Source organism: Triturus cristatus, chromosome 2_2, assembly GCF_964204655.1.
Source record: "Triturus cristatus chromosome 2_2, aTriCri1.1, whole genome shotgun sequence".
NCBI lineage: Eukaryota > Metazoa > Chordata > Amphibia > Caudata > Salamandridae > Triturus > Triturus cristatus.
The window spans coordinates 503845790-503865216 of record NC_140582.1 but is presented as its reverse complement, the minus strand read 5'-3'; the positions used below and the strand labels follow the sequence as shown (position 1 = coordinate 503865216).

Below are 19427 nucleotides of genomic sequence, written 5' to 3'. Positions count from 1 at the left end.
GTGCTTAGATTACCTAGGAGAGCCGCATCCTCAGTGGCCCTCCGGTCTTTGCATTGGCTCCCGATTAGAAGCAGGGTAGAATTTAAAGCACTATGCACATGCCATCGGATCATCAACGGGAGGTCTCCTCTCCCTTTGGAAGGACTGCTGACGCCTTATGAGCCGGTCCGCTCCCTGAGATCGTCCGGCTCAGGACTCCTGGTTATCCCCAAGGTATCTAGAGCACGGATGGGCGGAAGATCCTTCAGGTATCTTGCAGCCTCTAGATGGAACACTCTACCCACAGCATTGCGACTAGAACCATCAGAACCAATCTTTAGAGCCAAGCTTAAAACTGCACTATTTGAACAGTAGGGTATTCCACTCTGGTAGGTTCCAGTAAGTATCTGCTCTTCAGCGCGGGGACACGCCGCTGGGCGTCACCAAGCGCTTTATAAAACCCCCTAAATAGAAATAGAAATAGAAATAGCGCTACCCGTAGCTACGCAAAGTGTACTTTGCACTACGCGAGCTACGTGTAGCACTTCGCGAACTGTGTAGTACCCTGTTCGCACTGTGCAAGATGCCGTTTTCAATGCTTGCACAGTGCGGACAACTATCCGGCACTGTGCAGTCATTGAAAACGGCATCTTGCACAGTGCGAGCTGTAGTTTTCTGCCGCTCGAGTAGATTTTACTCGAGCGGCAGCTTTCTCAACGCGGACTGGTAGTTTCTCATCATGAGCGGTCGCGAGCATACGCGACCACTCGCAAAGAGAAACCTGACCTCCCCGCGTTGAGAATCTCGCCGGGAGGTTTATTTTCCACGCTAGCGATCGGCAACTTGATGTTGCTGATCACGAACGAGGAAAAAGTCTCGCCGGGATGTCATTTTGCTTGCTCGCGGTCGCCAACTTGACGTTGAGGACCGCGAGCAAGCAAAAAATGACCGCTGCACTACGCTACGCGTGTTTGCACTGTGCTACGTGCAATTCGTGTAGTGCGAAGTAGCGCAAACTACGCGAGTGTAGCGTAGTGCTTTGCCCAGGCTTATACAGCACTCCACACATGGACAAACCATGCTAACTCAGTCTTGGTCCTGGTCCACTGAGAACTGTCCATCCTGAACTGACAGGCAACATCCCCTCTGAATTGGAACACAAACCACTCATGATTAATTTTATCCTTGTTGGGCTCATCAGTGTCGTGCAGATTGGATCCGATGGCACATTGAACATGGGACCCATGTCTTGGCAAGCGATCATGAAATTAGCCTATGGGTTTTAGTGTTCCAAGTCAGAGATAACATGGCCTGGCAGTTCGAGCTGGAATGTGCCTACTGTTTTCCACTCAATAGCTTTTGTTGTCTTGATTCATTCATTCCACTTGGTGTTTGTGGTTAATGATCCTGTGTTCTGTGTCACAAAAGATGTCCTGTCTTAACTAGATGCAACACCTGAAAAAGAACACTCGAATAGTGTCACTGAAATATTCAAGTTTCCTTTTGATACAAAATACACTTTCATCATATTTAAATGTTAATTATTAATGGATGTGCTAATATTAAGCAACGTCGTCTTATAGTTAACTTAATAAATAATCCTCAACTTATGTTATAACATTGACTTTTTTGCCCTTCACACTTAACTATATCCCTCATAACTATACAAAAGCCTGTACAACTTCAGAATTTTGGAGCAAGTGCTTAAAAGAGTAAATTAAATTGTTCAAAACGCAGCATTTTGTTGAAAATCAAAGATATCTGCAAACTAACTTTGCAGCACTGGATCAGTCAGAACCACCCCTGTAACTGCAGCACTGCAGATCTCTCTGACCGGTGTGGGCAGTTCAGGTCAGTTGGTGGAGCCCTGTTCAGTCCCATCATCTAACTAGGGTTTAAGTGAACCTTTTGGTGCAACAAGTGTAAGCTTCCATTCGTACAGGATTTTTATAATGTTTGACATGCAGATCCCAGATAAAAAAAATTTTAAAATATCTTTTCATTGCAGATAAAGCGCATAAAAGAGCAATGACATTAAATTAGGAGTCTGATATAAAAAGGGAGGGTGTTCCAGAAAGTGGGCGCAAGCACCGCAAATTTCTGGCCTCCTGATCTTTGCTTCTTGAAGCGAGGAATGACTAATTGGGATTTGGTGGATGAACGAAGAACTCTGGAAGGGCAATAGTTGATAATAGCGGAATTTATAAAGGCAGGGGCCGTGCCTATCCGGGCTTGGAAGGTAAGACAGCCAAGTTTGAACAGGGCCCGTTGCTTAATGGGGAGCCAATGAAGGGCGATGAGAAGGGGTGACGAATGGTGAAATTTAGATAGGCCATGTACCAGGCGAGCTGCCTGGTTCTGCACCAACTGAAGATGTTGAAGTGCGTAACCGGGGGCACCTTTATAAATAATGTTCCCATAATCGATCTTGGATAAAACCATGGCCATTACAATCAATTTGAGTGTAGAGGGAGAGAAAAACCGGGATACTTTCCTAATGATACGCAGGGTAAAGAAACAGGAAGAAACAACCGAACTAATGTGGGAGTGGAGTGTCAAATGATGATTAAGTGTGATACCAAGGGTCTTGACTGAATAGGAGGGTGTGGGGGGTAAGCCAAGGGAGGGGGGCCAAAAGGAAGAAGACCAAGGGTTGCCACTGCCACCCGTCAGAATCAACTCTGTTTTGTCCGGGTTGAGTTGGAGATGGTTCGCATTCATCCAATCCCGGATAAACAGCATGACGGACTGGAAGGCAGTAACAGCTAGTGAGGGGGAGGAGAAATTAAAAATGAGTTGGAGGTCATCAGCATAATTGTAGACTGTGACCTCCATTTGTTGCAGCGCGAAAATAAGGGGGAAGATATAAAGGTTAAATAATAAGGGGGAGAGAGAGGAGCCCTGAGGGACGCCGCATTGCACCCTGCGGGGTGGAGCGGAAAATTCGGCCAGATGGACGGCCTGAGTGCGGTCAGCCAGGAAGGAGCCTATCCAGACCAGTGCTTGTCCTCCTATGCCCGCCGCCTCGACACGGGACAAGAGAATAGAATGGTCCACCGTGTCAAAAGCGGCGGACAAATCCAGGAGGACCAAGGCCTGAGGAGTGTTGGTATCGAGACCCTCCCTGAGTTGATCCATGACCGAAATAACCACCTTCTCGGTGGAATGGCGGGGACGGAAGCCCGCCTGGCAGGGTGCAAGATAGTTACTGTCCTCAATAAAGGACAAACGTACCAAACGTAAACTGCTTACCTTGTCCCAATCAAAAGTTAGCACTAATTAAATGTAATAAGGCAAAAAAAGAATCTTTGTCCACCTTAGCTCCTTCATGAAATGTTTTGTGCCAATCCTGCAAGTGGGGGACAAGAAAAAGGGTTTCCCATAGGAAACTTTGCTATCTGATACAGAAGAAAATGGCTGAATGGAGGTACACCAGTTGGGCAAACAGTTACAACTTTACTCAGAATGCATGCTTTTTGTGAATTGGTGTAAATCTGTTCAGCTGTTTTCGAGAAATTAGCGTTTAAAGAGGGGCTCGGGTTAACCCTCAGAAAAAGTTAGGTATATCCGGAAGGCTGGTCCCACAGTAGTCTCGCAGTATAAAACTTTTTTTTTTAACTCTGGTTCTGAGTGGTCGAGGGAGCTTTTTCTCCCATCAGCCATTTTGGTCTTACAGGGCTGCCAAAATAAACTGATTAGTTGGGCGCTACATAGAAGAAAATGTTGAGGCTGCCAATACAGGTCTTGGGAACACGGTGCCAGAGTCCTGAATTTGTTGAAAAAAGGCCACAAAAGGGGGCATGGTGAGCAGACCTTGACCCCCAGTCCCATAGGGACCCCCCCAAGTAATTAAGATAAAAAAATATATATGATATTGATGCTGGTACTGTAGTATTAGAGTGGGACTCACCATGAACCACGTTGTACTGCATGAATATCGCAGACTGAATTTTTTGTTTTTGAAAGACCATGGACAGTGGGATTTGGCTACTCCCATGGGGTTGGCCTGACCTGTGGGTCCTATGACCAACCCCTGCTGCACGTGGCCAAAGGGTTGAACAGGGTGTCCCGCAGTGGGTAGAGTGCACCAGACTCTATGTCCAACTCCTGCTGCACCCAGCTGAATATACTTTAACATTTAAACACAGACATGACTAACAACATACATTTTTTTTTAATTAAAGGTGGTCTTACGAAGAACCTTTTTGGGGTGGTTTAAACACTTTTTATTTATTTCTGGAGTTTTTCAGTTTTTTGGGTCTCAATTAAAAAAAATATCCAAATAAATACAAATTTAAATTGCTTACCACCCTGAGTTTGGTGTGCAGCCATAAGCTTGTCCTGAGCTCAAGCACCGCTCTCCCACAGAAATCACCTTACAGCACTTGGTGCGGTATACCTCTATATCGGAGTAGAAAGGGATTATATCATGTTAGGATTTGTGGCAGTACGGATTTCTAAATTGAGCAGATACACCTGCAATAGAAGATGTTGAAGCCCCCTCTTCCCATGTCCTATTTGGAATATTCAATTGCTGACTGTGCCAAATGTTCAGATCCTTCATTGTACCTGACATGCCAAAAGAGTACTTCTTTCCAGTTCCCCAGCTGAATTCTCTGTGATCATTTTAGCTGAAAATTTATTTTCTTCAGCCTGGCTAGATAAATGATTGCAGGGGAAGGAAGGTAATGCCCCACAGAAGTGATGCAGGACTGTATCATTGGCTGTGTGGGTTCCATGTGAGTACCACAGTACCAAGGGCACGCCCCAAAATATAAAAATAAAAGCAGAAATCTCATTGGCCACTTAGGGTACCCTACTAAAAAAAATAAGCCCACAGCCTGTAGGGGGGAAAAACACTAAATAAATATTAGAACACCATTTCCATATTGGTATTTTGCATAGCAACATTGATACGCAGACAATCTGAGTGCATCATGGCTTCTGACACAACTCCACCGAAGCAGTCATCTGGTGACCCTTCTACAGCTGGTTTATTGCAAGATGATGACCTAATTGTGCTGCCTTTGACATCAGCAGCAGCGCAACCAGCTAGACCCAAAAAAGAATCGGTGGTGAGGCAGTTCTTTTTGAAATATTAATGCACAGCAAATTACTTGCACCACCTTGTGTGCTGCATAGATACAATGCTGGCCAGTACTCCTTAGGAACGAGCTGGAATTGGAAGCATCCGCGGGCTATGCATCCCAACCACATAGCTCAAGCAGAGTGTGATCATATCCGACAAAGAGCAGTGGCTGAAGTAATTGCCTCCCTGGAAGTACAATGCCAACCACAACAACACCAACAGTAAGACTATGAAAGTGTGGAGCATTTCGCTACATATTATAATCACGGCTTCAAAGTTTTGGCTTCTGGAGAGATCAACCACATGATTTCCAAAGTCATAGAAGACCATTGAAAAAAGTAGCATAAAAAGTTGAAACATAAAAAAATATGTTATATAAAACATTAAGTAAAAAATCTAGACGTTTAACAATTAAAAACGTTTCAAAAAAGTTCCAACACAAAAATAGTTCTAACAAAAACCTATAAAAAAATACAAAAAATAATCAAATTGTCCAGAAACAAACATTTGCATCCAATCTATTATGCACACAACTTGAGGTTCTGTGCATAGGGTGACAGGTTAGATAATTGCAGAGAGTTGGGAACAAGGTCTGGTCAGAAGCTAGGCCTCCTGCCCCAGCTCGTACGCTCATGGGCATATGCCAATTGCAGTGCCGTTGCCCACATTTACAATATGATAAAACCCCCACCCCACCGAGATGTACTAGAGAAACCAAGGGTTGAAGTTGTGGTATAGCTAGTGATGTTGCAGTTAGTTGACTGAATGACACAAGAACTAATATTTAAAAAACAAAAAAAGACTGAAATTCACCAGTTATAGTTCTATAGTTAAGTTAATTATTATATAACCTCCAGGGCCGGACTGGTAACCGAAACCGGCCCTGGCAAACTGCTCGGCTGGCCCCCCTGGGGGGGCTGAAGGGGTGCGTCCGCGATGTTTGCAAAGGCCGGTTTAGGTCGATTTTGTTACAGGGGGCTGATATTGCTCGCCCCAGGTAACAAAAACGTCCCAACAGGGGCCCAAAACTGGCCCCCACCCTGGCGGCCCACCTGGGAGACGCCTGATGCCTGCTACGGCCAGTCCGGCCGTGATTACTTCAAGCTCCTTTTCACTTGCATACAGTGCCTGAAGTTAGTTGGGTGATGTAGTGAGGTTGAGGAAGTTGATGGAATTAAGAGTGGTCTGATCGTGACCATGGTTTCCCTGACAAGTGTATCTATGTAATATCTGAGAACTACGAACAGAATGTGCCCCAGTAGTGCATCAGACTGGAAACTGATGTTCTATAACCTAAAGCCTGCATGTTTTCAGGGAAGTAGTATGCTGGTTTTGATCCTATATTTTTCAGTGTACCAGTTTCTTTGCTGTGGTCTGCAAATCGAGGGTCAGTTCTAGGAATTTGTTCAAGAAGGATTAAGTGCATTATCAGTGCGGTAGATTGTTCCAATGATGAACAAGTATTTCATGTTAATTGTGCATCATCCTTTTTTTTCAATCTTTAGTGATGTCACACATAATTCGAAATCATTCTTGGCCTAATGTATCATTTTATCTTGCTTTTTCAAAGCCTGTGATTTGCAAAATCGCAATTGTTTTGAGTGCAAACGTTCGGAGCATGCAATCTATCAAAGGCATTTAGACAGCTGGGAAAGGCTTTCTGACTCACAAAATGGCTCTTGCGACTCAAAATATGTATCACAATTAGAAGGGCCAAGAAATGAGTGTCCCCTCTTAATTGCGATTCCTAATAAATAAAATGCGTCAATGGATTGTGCAATCCCAAACCATGGAAAAGGTACCAACTCCTAAGTTCGGATGGTAACACATTTGCAAAGGGGAAGCTGCCTGCTCCCACAAATGTCTCCCCAAATGAGAAACTTTTATTTTTAAAGCAGCACCTCCCCATTTCATGGGCACTAACTGTTGGTAATGTAAATGCACGTACAGAGAGGCCTGTTGTCCTTTGCAGGCCACTATTCTTGCATTTGCTGTCAATTGCAGGGGGATCATATAGCCTCATGCCTAATGAATATTCATTCAGCAGGTATTCTGCATCTGCATGTGAATGAGAGAGTCCACCATTTTGAGCATGGTTGCATCACAGACAGTTTGCAAACCCCAGTTGGTGTGCAAATTGCTTATATTCGCTTACATAGCGGCATGAGTACATTAAGCACTATGGGCTTTCTGGTTTACTGCGAGGTTGGTTAATGGAATAAGATTTGTACAAATAACCCTGGAATTTAGATACGTACATTGTTTACCTATATACATAAGGCTATCTTCATTTCATCATCTAGTTGCCTTGTTGATGTAATGTTAATCTTGCCAACGTCCAGAGGCCCAAGAAAGCAGGATAAGTTGCAATTGCAAATATCTGGGCTTCGGAGTCAAAGATCATGTCACAGGCAGCTCTTGGTTTCAGTTTTCGATCTGACACGCACGTCCTAGTGATATTGGCCATAACTACTTCCCGTTCGTTAGCGGTTACAAATACCCTCATGCATACCCATTTTCAAGTAATATTTTAACCTGGCCTTTTAAAGTGAACTACAAATTATATTACTTATTATTGTTCTTTAATCCCATTAATATTGGCTCTGTTTTATCTTATTCTGTGGCTTTGATCATTCTTATATAAAGCTGATGTACGTTGGTGCCCCGTTTCCACTTCATGAAAGTGATATTAAATAAGCAAGCAAATAAATAAATAGGAAAATAAGGAGATATGTTTCTTTGCAGAAGAAAGGAAATACAAATGCCATTTGTGCCCATACGCTGCCAAGTGCCGTGCAAACCTGAATCAGCACCTGACCGTCCATTCTGTGAAGCTAGTGAGTACTGACACGGAGGACATCGTCAGCGCTGTCGTTTCCGACGTGGGAGATGGAAAGAAGCACTCTTATTTCTACAGGTAAGGAACTAATACTTAGGAAATTGGCCTAGCCAGAGTACCTTAATTGATGGTCAGGGAAATGAAAACCTGATGGTCTTGACTTCCTTACTCCACAATTAAAAATAGTGAGCAAAGTCTCATGCTAACTATGATCACTAAATGGCGCGCTGTGTATTCACAGTGTTTGACTATGTGAGTTTCCAGCAGTGCACTCATAGTGACAGATAACAACCATGAGTTCTAAAACTGAGTTATGAACTGAAGTGCAATAAATCGTTTTCAATCTCTGTTTTCAAAATATTTGCATTGAGTCCTGTCTCCTGTACTGTGATTGCAAGGTGAGTTTAGATCGAGCTGTGGCACGGACATTCTTATTTCACAGTCATGTGGAGAGTGGACAGTGACTGAAATACTGCACCCTTCTATCTGGCTTGTGTTATCTTCCCACAAGTTATCTAGGTTCTGTATTGAAATGCTGTTTAGATTTTTAGCAGTTAGTTTTTTATTTACTTACTGTGACTTATTGGCGCAAGAAGAAAGCGATATTAAAGGTGAAGAATAGGAATGTATGGCCCTCAGTGCTTAGTTTGTAAAATGATATGTGCATGCATGCACATATTTTATTAGGAGCCCACGACTGAGGCTGCCAAATACTGAGGTTGCCCAATATCAAGGCTGCTTGATGCTAATTCTCCCTCAGGCCTCTTTCCTCCATCACTGTACACTTCCTTTCAGTTTATTACACACTTGCAGGTTCTTTTTCATCCCTACTGTTAGATCTGTCAGCCTTAGGGTGATCTTTCCCCAAATGTTTGTCCTTACTACTCCAAATGTTTTCTGGTCTCAATTTTGTTGGCCTTCAGGCTCTGTACGCTCTACCACTTCTAACCAGTGCTAAAGTGTACGTGCTCAGTCCTTAAAAAACTGATAACATTGGTTTCTCCCCATTTGGTGTATTTAACTTACTTGTAAGTCCCTATTAAAATGGTACTGCTTGTGCGCTGGACCTGTAAATGAAATGCTGCGAGTGTGCTTTCAGCAGTGATTGTGCCACCCAGTGAGTAGCCCTTTAAAAATGTTTCAGACCTGCCATTGCAGCCTGTGTGGGCAGTTTTAAGCTGACATTTCGACCTGGCAAATTAAATGTTTTTTCATGCCTAAATCTTAATTTTTAATATATCTAAGTCACCCCTAGGGTAGGCCTTAAACATCTCACAGGGCAGGGTGCAATATATTTAAAAAGTCGTAAATGTACTTTTAAGTTTTACATGTCCTGATAGTGGAAAACTCTTAAATACATTTTTCACTATTGCAAGGCCTACCTTTCCCATAGGATAACACATGAGTTGGCTTATTTCACTTAATAATGATATCTTCCAAATGGGAGCAGGTAAACAGTTCATGTTTGGTGTATTTGTAATTGTAATGAAGAGACTCCTTTTTATGGTAAAGTTAGATTATGAATTACAGTTCTGAAAATGCCACTTTTAGAAACCTGGCATTTTCCTGCCTTAGCCACTTAGTGCCTGAAGCCTGTCAATGGGTCACATGATTAGGTGTAGTTGGCAGTTGGTGTTTGTTTATTCCTCCTAGACAGCCACACACAATAGAGAGCTTAGGTGTGCCTGTTGGGCCATCACTGGCAGGATGGGAGGGCAGAGTTAGGTACAGCCACACCTACACCTGAATAGGATGTGTCCTGCCTTCATACAAAGGATTGCATACCCCCTGTAGTTAGTCTGAAGCCAGGGCGAGGGAGACAGGAAACCTCTGCACTTCAAATGGAAACCTCTAGAAGTTTCTCTCACTTCAAAGGAGGCACCAGGTATAAATATTGGACCTCAGTCACCAACTCTTCAGTTCACTTCTGGTCTTGTGGAAGACTCTGCCAGGAAGAAGGACTACTGTGCTGCTGATAGGACTACCACTCTGCTGGACCGCTGACTTTAATGACTGCTTACCAGCTGTGCTGGCCTACTGCCCTGCTACCCTCTTGCCTGGGTGAGAAGTACTGGACCTGGAACCTGTACCCAGGACCACCAGAGTGACTCCAAGGGCTAGTCTATTTGTAGCTAGCACCTGGACTCTGCAACTGTGAGTCCTACCCTACCTCCTGGTGCCAACCCAGTCCTGGACCCTTGAAAGTGGGCCTGAAGGTACAATGCCAGCCCATCTGTAGACCCTGCAGAACCAACACATCTCCTCTGCTGCGGGGTGCTATCCCTAGCAGAACTGATGCATTGCCTCTGCTGTTTGGACTTTCCTGTTGCATGTCTACCGTAGCCTCTTTAGAAACACTGTTGCATGGCACATCCTCTACGAAGGTGCTCTCATCGCAAGCCCCTCATCAATGGCTTCCTCAATGACAACGCAGGACGTTGCATCGCAAGCCGTGCAGTTCTTCAGAACCGGCAGGTGCGTGACGCATCCTCGATGCAGGACTATGCATCAGATCCTCACAGCTCCCACGAAACCAATACTGTGCCTGGACCTCGCATCGCCCTGGTTGTATGACACATCATTGACATGGGCCCTCGTAACGTTCCACAACCAGGATTTAAGTTACCCTTGTTCAAATCAGGTGTTTGTTAAGCGCAACTACTCACCCGTAAGGGTCTCAAGGGGCTGGGGGTGAGGGGGGGGGGGGGGTCGCAGGTTCCAGTCCAGTAAAGGGGGGGGGGTCTGTCGAAGAGCCAGGTTTTGAGGTTTCTTGCAAAGATGGGGAGCAATGTTATCTGTCTGAGGTGGAGCGGAAGGAGAAGGAGCGGCCTCCCGATCTGGTCTTTCTGGTGCAGGTGACCACGGGTAGGAGAGCTGGGCTGATTGTAGGCTCCTTTGGGGTGTGTGGAATTTGAGTCGGCTATTCAGGTATGCTGGTCCGGTGTCGCGTAGGGGCTTGTGAGCATGGGTTAGCATCTTGAAGGTGACTCTAGCTTCGATTGGGAGCCAGTGGAGTGTGCGCAGGTGCTGGGAGATGTGGCAGTGTCTTGGCAGGTTGAGGACCAGTCTTGCGGCGGCATTTTGGATGTTCTGTAGCTTGCGAGTGAGGTTTTTGTTTATTCCGGCAGGGTGCGTTGCAGTAGTCGAACTTCTGGTGACCAGGGCGTGAGTGACGGTCTTTCTTTTTTTTTTTTTTAAACTCTTTTTATTATAAAGACTTCGACAACAAGGCATAGTTTCACAGAGTCACAACATAGGTAATGGCAAAAACAAGGTTCATCAATACACAATATGCTTTTTCCGTTGGAGTCACGGGGAAGGGGAGACATCTAAATCACTCAATATGGGGGGGGGGGGCACATATTTCAGTGACGGTCTTTCTGTGTTCGAGGAGGATCCACTTGAAGGTCTTACATAGGAGGCGGAGGGTGTGGAAGCAGGAGGACGAGACAGAGTTGATCTGGCGGTCCATTTTGAGCTCTGAGTCCAGGATGATGCCCAGGTTGCGTGCGTGGTCTGTGGGGGTGGGCAGGGTTTCCAAGGACGGGGGGCCACCAGGTGTCGTTCCAGGTGTCTGGGTTTGGGCCCATGATGAGTACTTCCGTTTTGTTGGTGTTTAGTTGTAGGCAGCTGTTTTTCATCCATTTGGCGACGGCTTCCATGCCTTCTCAAAAGTTGTGTCTGGCGATGTTGGGTTTGTTGGATATTGAGAGGATGAGTTGGGTGTCATCTGCGTATGACACAATGTTGAGTCTGTAGGTTCTAACGATGGGGGCGAGCCGAGCCATGTAGATGTTGAAGAGCGTAGGGCTGAGGGAGGACCCCTGGGGGACTCTGCAGGTGGTAGTTGTAGGGTCCGAGAGGAAAGGGGGGAGTCTGACCCGCTGCGTTCTGCCAGAGAGGAAGGAGCGGAGCCAGCCGAGGGCCTTGTCTTGGATCCCTGTATCGTGGAGTCTGCGCCGCTGAGAGGTCGAGGAGGATGAGGGCTGCTGTTTCTCCTTTGTCCAGTAAGGTACGGATGTCATCTGTTGCGGCGAGGAGGGCGGTTTCCGTACTGTGGTTTTTTCTGAAGCCGGATTGGGAGGAGTCGAGGATGTTGTGCTCTTTGATGAATGTGGCGAATTAGCTGTTGATGGCTTTCTCAATGACTTTCGCTGGGAACGGGAGCAGGGAGGTGGGTCTGTAGTTTTTGAGGTCGGTGGGGTCCGCAGATGGTTTCTTCAGGAGGGGGTTGATCTCCACGTGTTCCAGTCGTCAGGGAATGAGGCGGTTGTCAGGGAGCGGTTGATGGTGTGGCAGAGCATGGGTGTGATGGTGTCGGCGGCTCTGTTGAAAATGTGGTGGGGCAGGGGTCCGTGGGGGCCCCGGTGTGAATTGACTTCATCATCTTCAGTGTGTCTTCGGTGATGTGGGCTGTCCAGTTGTCGATCTCTGGCTTCAGGGTGTTGGGGGTGGTTGGTGAGGGTTCAGTGTGTTGGTTGTCTTCGTCTAAGTTGTCGCAGATGCTCTTGATTTTGTGGTGGAAAAAGGTGCTGAGTTTGTCGCAGAGGTCTTGTGAGGGAGGGATGTCGGTGGACTCGCTGGTGGGTTGGGCGAACTCCTTGATGATGTTGAAGAGTTCTTTGCTGTTGTGTGCATGAGTGGAGATTCTGTCTTCAATCGCTTTTTTCCTCTATTTTCTGATGAGTTGGTGGTGGGCGTTGTTGGCGGCTCTGAAGTTGTTGTGGGCTTCTGAGGATTTGGTGTTCCTCCAGGCCTTTTCGAGTCTGTGGCAAGTGCGTCTGGACTCTCGAAGTTCAGTGGTGAACCATCTAGCTTTCTTGGCGTGGGTGTTGTTGTTTTTCTTGAGGGGGGCTATGGTGTTGGCACTGTCGGAGATCCATCTGTGCATGGTTCATGCTGCGGTGTTGGCGTAGTCGTTTTCCGCGATGGTTGGGGTGGAGTTGCTGATTGATGAGGTTAGCTGGTCGTCAGTGATTCTGGTCCAGTTTTTTTGTGGGAGCAGGTGCTGGTGTCTGTGGATGGTGGGTGTTCTGAAGGTGAAGTGGACGCATAGATGGTCAGTCCATGGGAGTTGGGTGTTGTGGCTGAAGGTGATGGAGTTTCCTGTTGTGAAAAGGGGGTCGAGGGTGTGTCCTGCTGAGTGCGTGGGTTCGGTCACAATCTGGCGGAGTCCAATATTGTGGAGGTTGTCCAGGAGGGATGTCGTGCTGGGGTCCAGTTGGTTGTCGAGATGGAAGTTGAGGTCTCCCAGTAGGGTGTAGATGGTGGACGCAATGGCATGCGGTGAGATGATGTCTGTGATGGAGTTGGCAAAAAATCCGCGGGGTCCAGGGGGTCGGTAGATAAGGGTTCCTCGGAGAGTGGAGGTAGGGCTGGCCAGTATCTTGAAGTGAAGGTGTTCCATCAGGTCTGTGGGCTCGTCGGGGAGTGTGCTCAGGCGGATGGTGGATTTGTGGACGATGGCGATTCCTCCTCCCGGACGAGTGGGGTGGTCCTTCCTGGAGCTCTTGTATCCTTGGGGAATGGCAATGGCGATGTCCGGTCCCGAGGCGGTGTTGGTACAGGATTTGGTAAAGAATGCTACGTCCAGGGTAGTGCTGTCGAGGAGGTCCCAGATTTCAGTGGCATGTTTGTGGAGTGATTGGACGTTGAGGAGGATGCATTGCAGGGTCTTCGGTTTGGTTGTGTTCTTGCGGGGGGATTGCGCTGGGTCAGTGGTCTTGGCGGTGCTGCAGGTGTGCCGGCAGCGGTGACAGCTGAAGGGTCCGTGGATGTCGGCTGGTGATGCTAGCTTGCAGTTGTTGTTGCGGCCTGGGTTGAGAGCGTGGAGGGCCACTGGGTCATAGCATTGGTGGTGCAGAGATCCAGGGTTTCTGGCGCTGGTCGTAGTCGGGTCACGGACAGGCGTAGACGAGCTTGCTTTTGGCGCCCCCGCGAGGCGGCCGCCATTAATTAGGGGTCGGGAAGGGCTGGACAGCTGGTGGGAGGGGAGCTGGATTTGGCTGGTCGCACTGGTCGTGCTGGGGGGCAGGGGCTGCGGGGGCAGCAGCGGCGGGGAAAGACGGGTTGAAAAAGGCAAAAGGTAAAAAGAGAGAGAAAAGTCCAAATAAGGCAGCAAAAGTTCAAGAAAGAGTGGAGGAAAGACACAGATGACACAGGAGAGTGAAAGGGGGAGATTGAGATGAAGGTAAAAAACGAGTGAAAAACGGAGGAAAGAACAGGAGAGTGAACGGGGAGCTTGAAATGAGGGGAAAACGACAGAAAAGTGCAAGAAAGAGTGGAGGAAAGACACAGAGGACACAGGAAAGTGAAAGGGTGAGATTGAGATGAAGGTAAAAAACGAGTGAGAAAACAGAGGAAAGACACAGAAGGAGAGTGAAGGGGGAGATAGATGTGAGGGAAAAAACGAGTGAAAAGGAGAAAAAAAGCGGAGCAAGAGAATAGAGACAGAGGTCCACTGGACCACCAGGAATGAGGTGCGGGTGGAGGAGGGCCTCGAACACCTACACTCGAGAGTGCAGGGGCTTGGGGGAAAGCCTCACTTAATGGTGGAGCTGCGAGGGAGGGAGAGCAATTTCACTCACAGTGTTTAGCGGGCCCCAAAGGGACCATGTAGCCGGCCCGTATGTCCATCGCGGTCGGCATAAACTTGTTACTTTGTCCCAGTCTGGTGCGGCCAGATATCCAGAGTTGGTGGTTTGCGATTTTTGGTGCTATTTTCATTGAAATCTTTAAATGTGCCTATCTCTGGTTCTACTGATTGGATGTTTGTCATGTTTGTCATTTTTGTCTTGTTTTATTTATTAAAAATTACTCTGTTTTCCTAATTAGCTGTGGGAATTTTTTTGTGTCGTGTTTTCACTTATTACAGTTTGAAATGTTTTATGCACTGCCTCTAAGTTAAGCCTAACTGCTCTGTGCCAAGCTACCAGGGGGTTGAGCACGGGGTTGCTTGTTAAGTCACCCTGACAAGGATTGTGATTCCTGCTTCAATAGGGTTTCACCCCCTCATCCAGTAACCCAATTTCTTAAACCTACTTTTTTTATTTGTCACCTTTTCCCATTGTTCTTTTGTACCCTTCCTTTTCCCTTTCTTTCTTTCTCTCTTTGGCTCTGGATCAAAGTCTCATGAAGGAAAACAAGTGCCGTTCTCAAACATTAATGTGGGTGTCATTCAGAAACAGGGTTATTAATTTGAGCGGTGGGAACCCTTGCCAGCTGAATAAACCCACTCTAGTTAGGTTAAAACACAGTACTAAGTTCAAGCAGTAACAATATTTTTTAAGTAAAGATCACAGCACAATAAAGCCTCTTTAGAAACATAGAGAAACATTTATTGTGTAAAAAGACACAGACATCATCAAAAATATGTTGAAGGGAAACTGAGTTATGAATGTATAAAGATTTAAGCCATATGTCAAGCACTTTGGAAAAACAACAGTTTGTGGTGGACTGAGACCTATGCACAGTCCGCCCATGAAGGATCTGAGGTTGGATACAACAATTGAGTTGTCCCAGTCAAAGGTTTTTAACTTCAAACTCAGTCTTCAGCTGCTGACGAAGCTTCTTCTGGTCCTGCAGGCTTCTTGGCACCAGGTCTCTCTTCAGAAAGCTTCTTCGGGATCTAGTCCTCTTTCGTCAGCAGGGCCCTCTTGGAGTCAGGAGTGCTTCTGCTTTTTGTGTCCTTGAAGCAAGTAAACAGGAGGCAAACCATTTGACCCTTGAAGGGCAGTTCCATTTTCTGGGTGACAGCAGGATTTAGGGGTCCTTGTGTGAGTCCTTGTCTGCCAGGGACTTCTTCTATAGATAGAGGCTTCTCAGCTCCAAGAATGTTCGTAGGATATGACAATGGTGGTGCTAAATGTATTCTCTTCACACGCCTGTGATTGGAGAAATTCTACAATCCAGTCCTGACAGTTTTACCCTGGAACCCCTATCTGTACATGGCGGGACCCAGCTGCCACAAGGTGGGTCTATCTTTAGCGTCTTCACCAGTCCCCCATGTTAGACCTGGTATCCTTGGTGTGGTTTCCCTGACTTTTTGCCTTCTGACCTTCCGTTTTGCTGACCTAAGTTTTGCTGGATTTAGGATTCTGGGCACTTTACCACTGCTAACCAGTGCTCAAGTGCGTATGCTCTGTACTCTAAACATGTTACCATTGGCTTAACCACAATTGGCTTATTTAATTTACTTGTAAGTCCCTAGTAAGGTGCACTGTATGTACCTAGGGCCTATAAATTAAATGCTACTAGTGGGCGTGCAGCACTGATTTTGCCACCCACTTTAGTCAACCAATCAGAATTTGCAAAGCACGGCTTATCACCCGATAGGGTATCCAGGCTCTTGCTGACCCAGGAGGCTTATTCAAACAGCCAGGTCTTGGGGTCCATTCAGAATTCTGGACGTGAAGTGATGGTCTGGAGGTGTGTGGGGAGGCTGCTCCAAATCGATGCTGCAATGTTGGAGAAGGAGCGCCCTCCACTTCTGCTTCAGTAGAAGCGGGGAGTATGGGTAAGTGAAGGGAGGCAGAGTATAGTTCTCAATGGTTGGTGGAAGTTCAGGCGGTGGTTAATGTAGGTGGGCCCTTGGTTGTGTAGAGCCTTGTTTGCATGGGTCAGCAGCTTGAATTGGCATCTTTTCTATACGGGAAGCCAGTGGAGTTTCCTGAGGTCGGGTGTGATGTGGGTTAGTAGGGAAAAGCCGAGGATGAGTCTGGCTGTGGCATTCTGTATGTTCTGGAGTCTCTGTAGAAGGTGTGTAGCGATTCTTACGTAGCGGACATTGCCATAGTCCATTCTACTGGTGACGAGGGCTTGTGTCACTGTGCATCTCGTGTGTAGGGGGTAACCACTTGAAGATCTTACACAGCGCGCGCAGAGTGAGAAAGCAGGCAGAGGAGATGGCGTTAATCTGTGATTTCATGGTGAGCTTGTTGTCAATGATGATTCTGAGGTTACTGGCATGGTTGGAAGGAGTGGGTGCAGGTCCTAGGTCTGATGGCCACCAGGAGTAGTTCTGTTGCTGCTGTTGCCAAAATGAGTACTTCCGTCTTGTCTGTGTTCTGCTGCAGGCAGTTCTTCATCATGTTAGTGACGTTTGTCATGCATCTGTGGAAATTGGTTCTGTGGTGATGGGGTCATCGGTGAGTTAGAGGATAAGTTGGATGTTGTCTGAGTAGGAAATTATGTTGAGACCGTGGGATCTGACAATGTTTTCCAGCGGGGTCATATATGCTTTGAAGAGTATGGGGCTGAGGGATAAGCCCTGGGAGACACCGCAGGTGATCTCCTTGGGTTCAGAGGTGAAAGGTGGGAGGTTGATCCTCTGGGTTCTTCCGGTGAAAAAGAATGTGAGTGCGTCCCTTGGATACACCCTGTAGCCCTGTAAACATGCCTCAGGCCTATCATTGCAGAGCCTGTGTGTGCAGTTTTAAACTGCCAATTTGACCTGGCAAATTAACCTACTTGCCAGGCCTAAACCTTCCCTTTTTTTACATATAAGGGACTCCTGAGGTAGGCCCTAGGCAGCCCTATGGGCAGCGTGCAGGGTATTTACAAGTTCGGACATATACTTTTTAGTTTTGAATGTCCTGGTAGTGAAACTATTTAATCTGTTTTTCTGTACTGCAATGTCTATCTCTCCCATGGGTTAACACTGGGATGTCCTTAAAATATCTTTTAAATGTAATTTCTAATTGGGAAAACATAAAGATTTGGAGCTTGGTGTCTCCGGACTCACAATTTAAAATCACAACTTATGGTGAAGTTAGATTTTAAATTGCAAGTCTGAAAATGCCACTTGTAGAAAGTTGGCATTTTCTTACATAAACCATTCTGTGCCTGTGTCTGTCTGTGAATACACATCTGGGTTGGGTGAAAGCTGGGCTTTGTGCATTCTCTCTAGAGAGTCACACACAAAAGGAGCTAGGGTGTGACATTCACATCCTGATGGCCCATCACCTGGCTGATGGGCTTTCCTGAGGTAGATTGGGAGGGAGGAGCTGACATTTGCAACTGAATAGGGCTGTGTCTGTTCCCTATAGTGAGTCTGGAGCCAGGGCAGGAAAAGCAGGGACCCTTTGATCTCTGAAAGCCTCTTTGAAGTCTCCCCCACATTAAAGGCACAACTGGGTATAAGTACTGGAACCCTGGCACCACCAAATCAGAACTTTGCTGGAACCAAGGACATTCTGCCAGGAAGAAGAGCGGCTGTGCTGTAGGAGAGACTGCCACTCTGCTAACTGCTTTGCTGTGTTGGCCTGCTGCCTGCTGATTGCTGTGCTGCAGGAGGAACTGTCACTTTGTTGCCTGTTTTGCTGTGTTGGCCTGCTGCTTCGTGCCTAGGAGTGATAACAACTGGACTTGCTCTCTGCATCCTTGAACCCCAGTTTCTACAAGGGCTTCTGGTTTTACCCCGGTTCTTGAAGTGTCAGGGCCATCACATCTTCCTTCTACTCTGCTTCAGCTGCTGGACTCTGCCAACTGTGAGTCCTGTCCTACAAAGAGGTGCCAATCCAGACCTGGGTCTTGAAAGTGGGTCCTGCAGCTGTTTTTCTCTAAATATAGATGCAGTGATGACTTTGCGCTGATTCGAACCAATACAGTTCCTTCCAATGCAGATGCAAACCTGATCAGACGACATCCCTGTGCGGCTTGACAACAACATGGGTCCCTACTGCGAGGTTGGAAGCTGATGCAGTGCCGATCTGAAGACTTCCCTGCGAGGCTCGACAGCGGCGCGGCACCTGCATCGTAAGGGGTTAGCTGACGATGCGGGATCTGACTGCGAGGCTCGATTTCAACGCATCGGCCTGAGTGTGTGAATCGGAACCGTACTTTTTCAACAGGCACTGCATTGGTCCTGTGGCCAGCCTCTTCTCCATCATGGCCGGCCTGAAACTTTGGATTAACCCCAGTCGAGTGTGACCTCAAGTAACCCCTAAGCGCTATTACTTTTAAGCACTATATTGTAGTTTATTCTTTAAAAAATTATATCTCAAGTTCTATTTATTGGATTTTTATCGTTTTGGTCTAGTTTTACTCGGATACATTTTCTTTAGTTAACTAAACTGTGAAGTCTTTTTGTGGTGTTTTCACTGTGTTACTGTAATTACAGTGTGCACAGATACTTTACAGATTACCGTATAAATTTAGCCTGACTGTTCTGTGCGAAGCTACCAGAGGGTAAGCACAGGTTAGTTTAGGTTGCGTGTCTCACTTCCCCTGACTAGGACTGTGGTTCCTACTTGGTCAGGGTGCAAACCTCTGCCAGCTAGAGACCCAATTTCAAACACCCTACCTGACATGGCCAAAACTGATTTTCTCTTATACTGTGGCTGTATCCTGTCTTGAACATCCTGGGGATGAATAGAAGAAGACTTGCTTGGCATCTCCAGGTCAAAAGAAGTAGTTCTCTGATAGCTAATCCCTGCTAAGTAGTCAGCAGTTAACACACATTATCTTTTGCTGGTCCCAAAAGCAAGGCAATGTTCTCTGAGCCAGAATCATTTGATCTCC

The 19427-nt window shown here is 46.6% G+C and overlaps 1 protein-coding gene across 2 annotated transcripts in view; it reads left to right on the top strand.

Annotated features, from left to right (window-relative positions):
• The window catches only part of ZNF827 (zinc finger protein 827), a 581455-nt gene that overhangs the window by 526271 nt on the left and 35757 nt on the right, over positions 1–19427 (top strand). For both annotated transcript variants that reach the window (XM_085641623.1, XM_085641624.1), the window contains exon 10: positions 7814–7985. In XM_085641623.1, coding sequence (XP_085497749.1) covers positions 7814–7985 — 172 coding nt within the window. The remainder of the gene's footprint in view (positions 1–7813; positions 7986–19427) is intronic.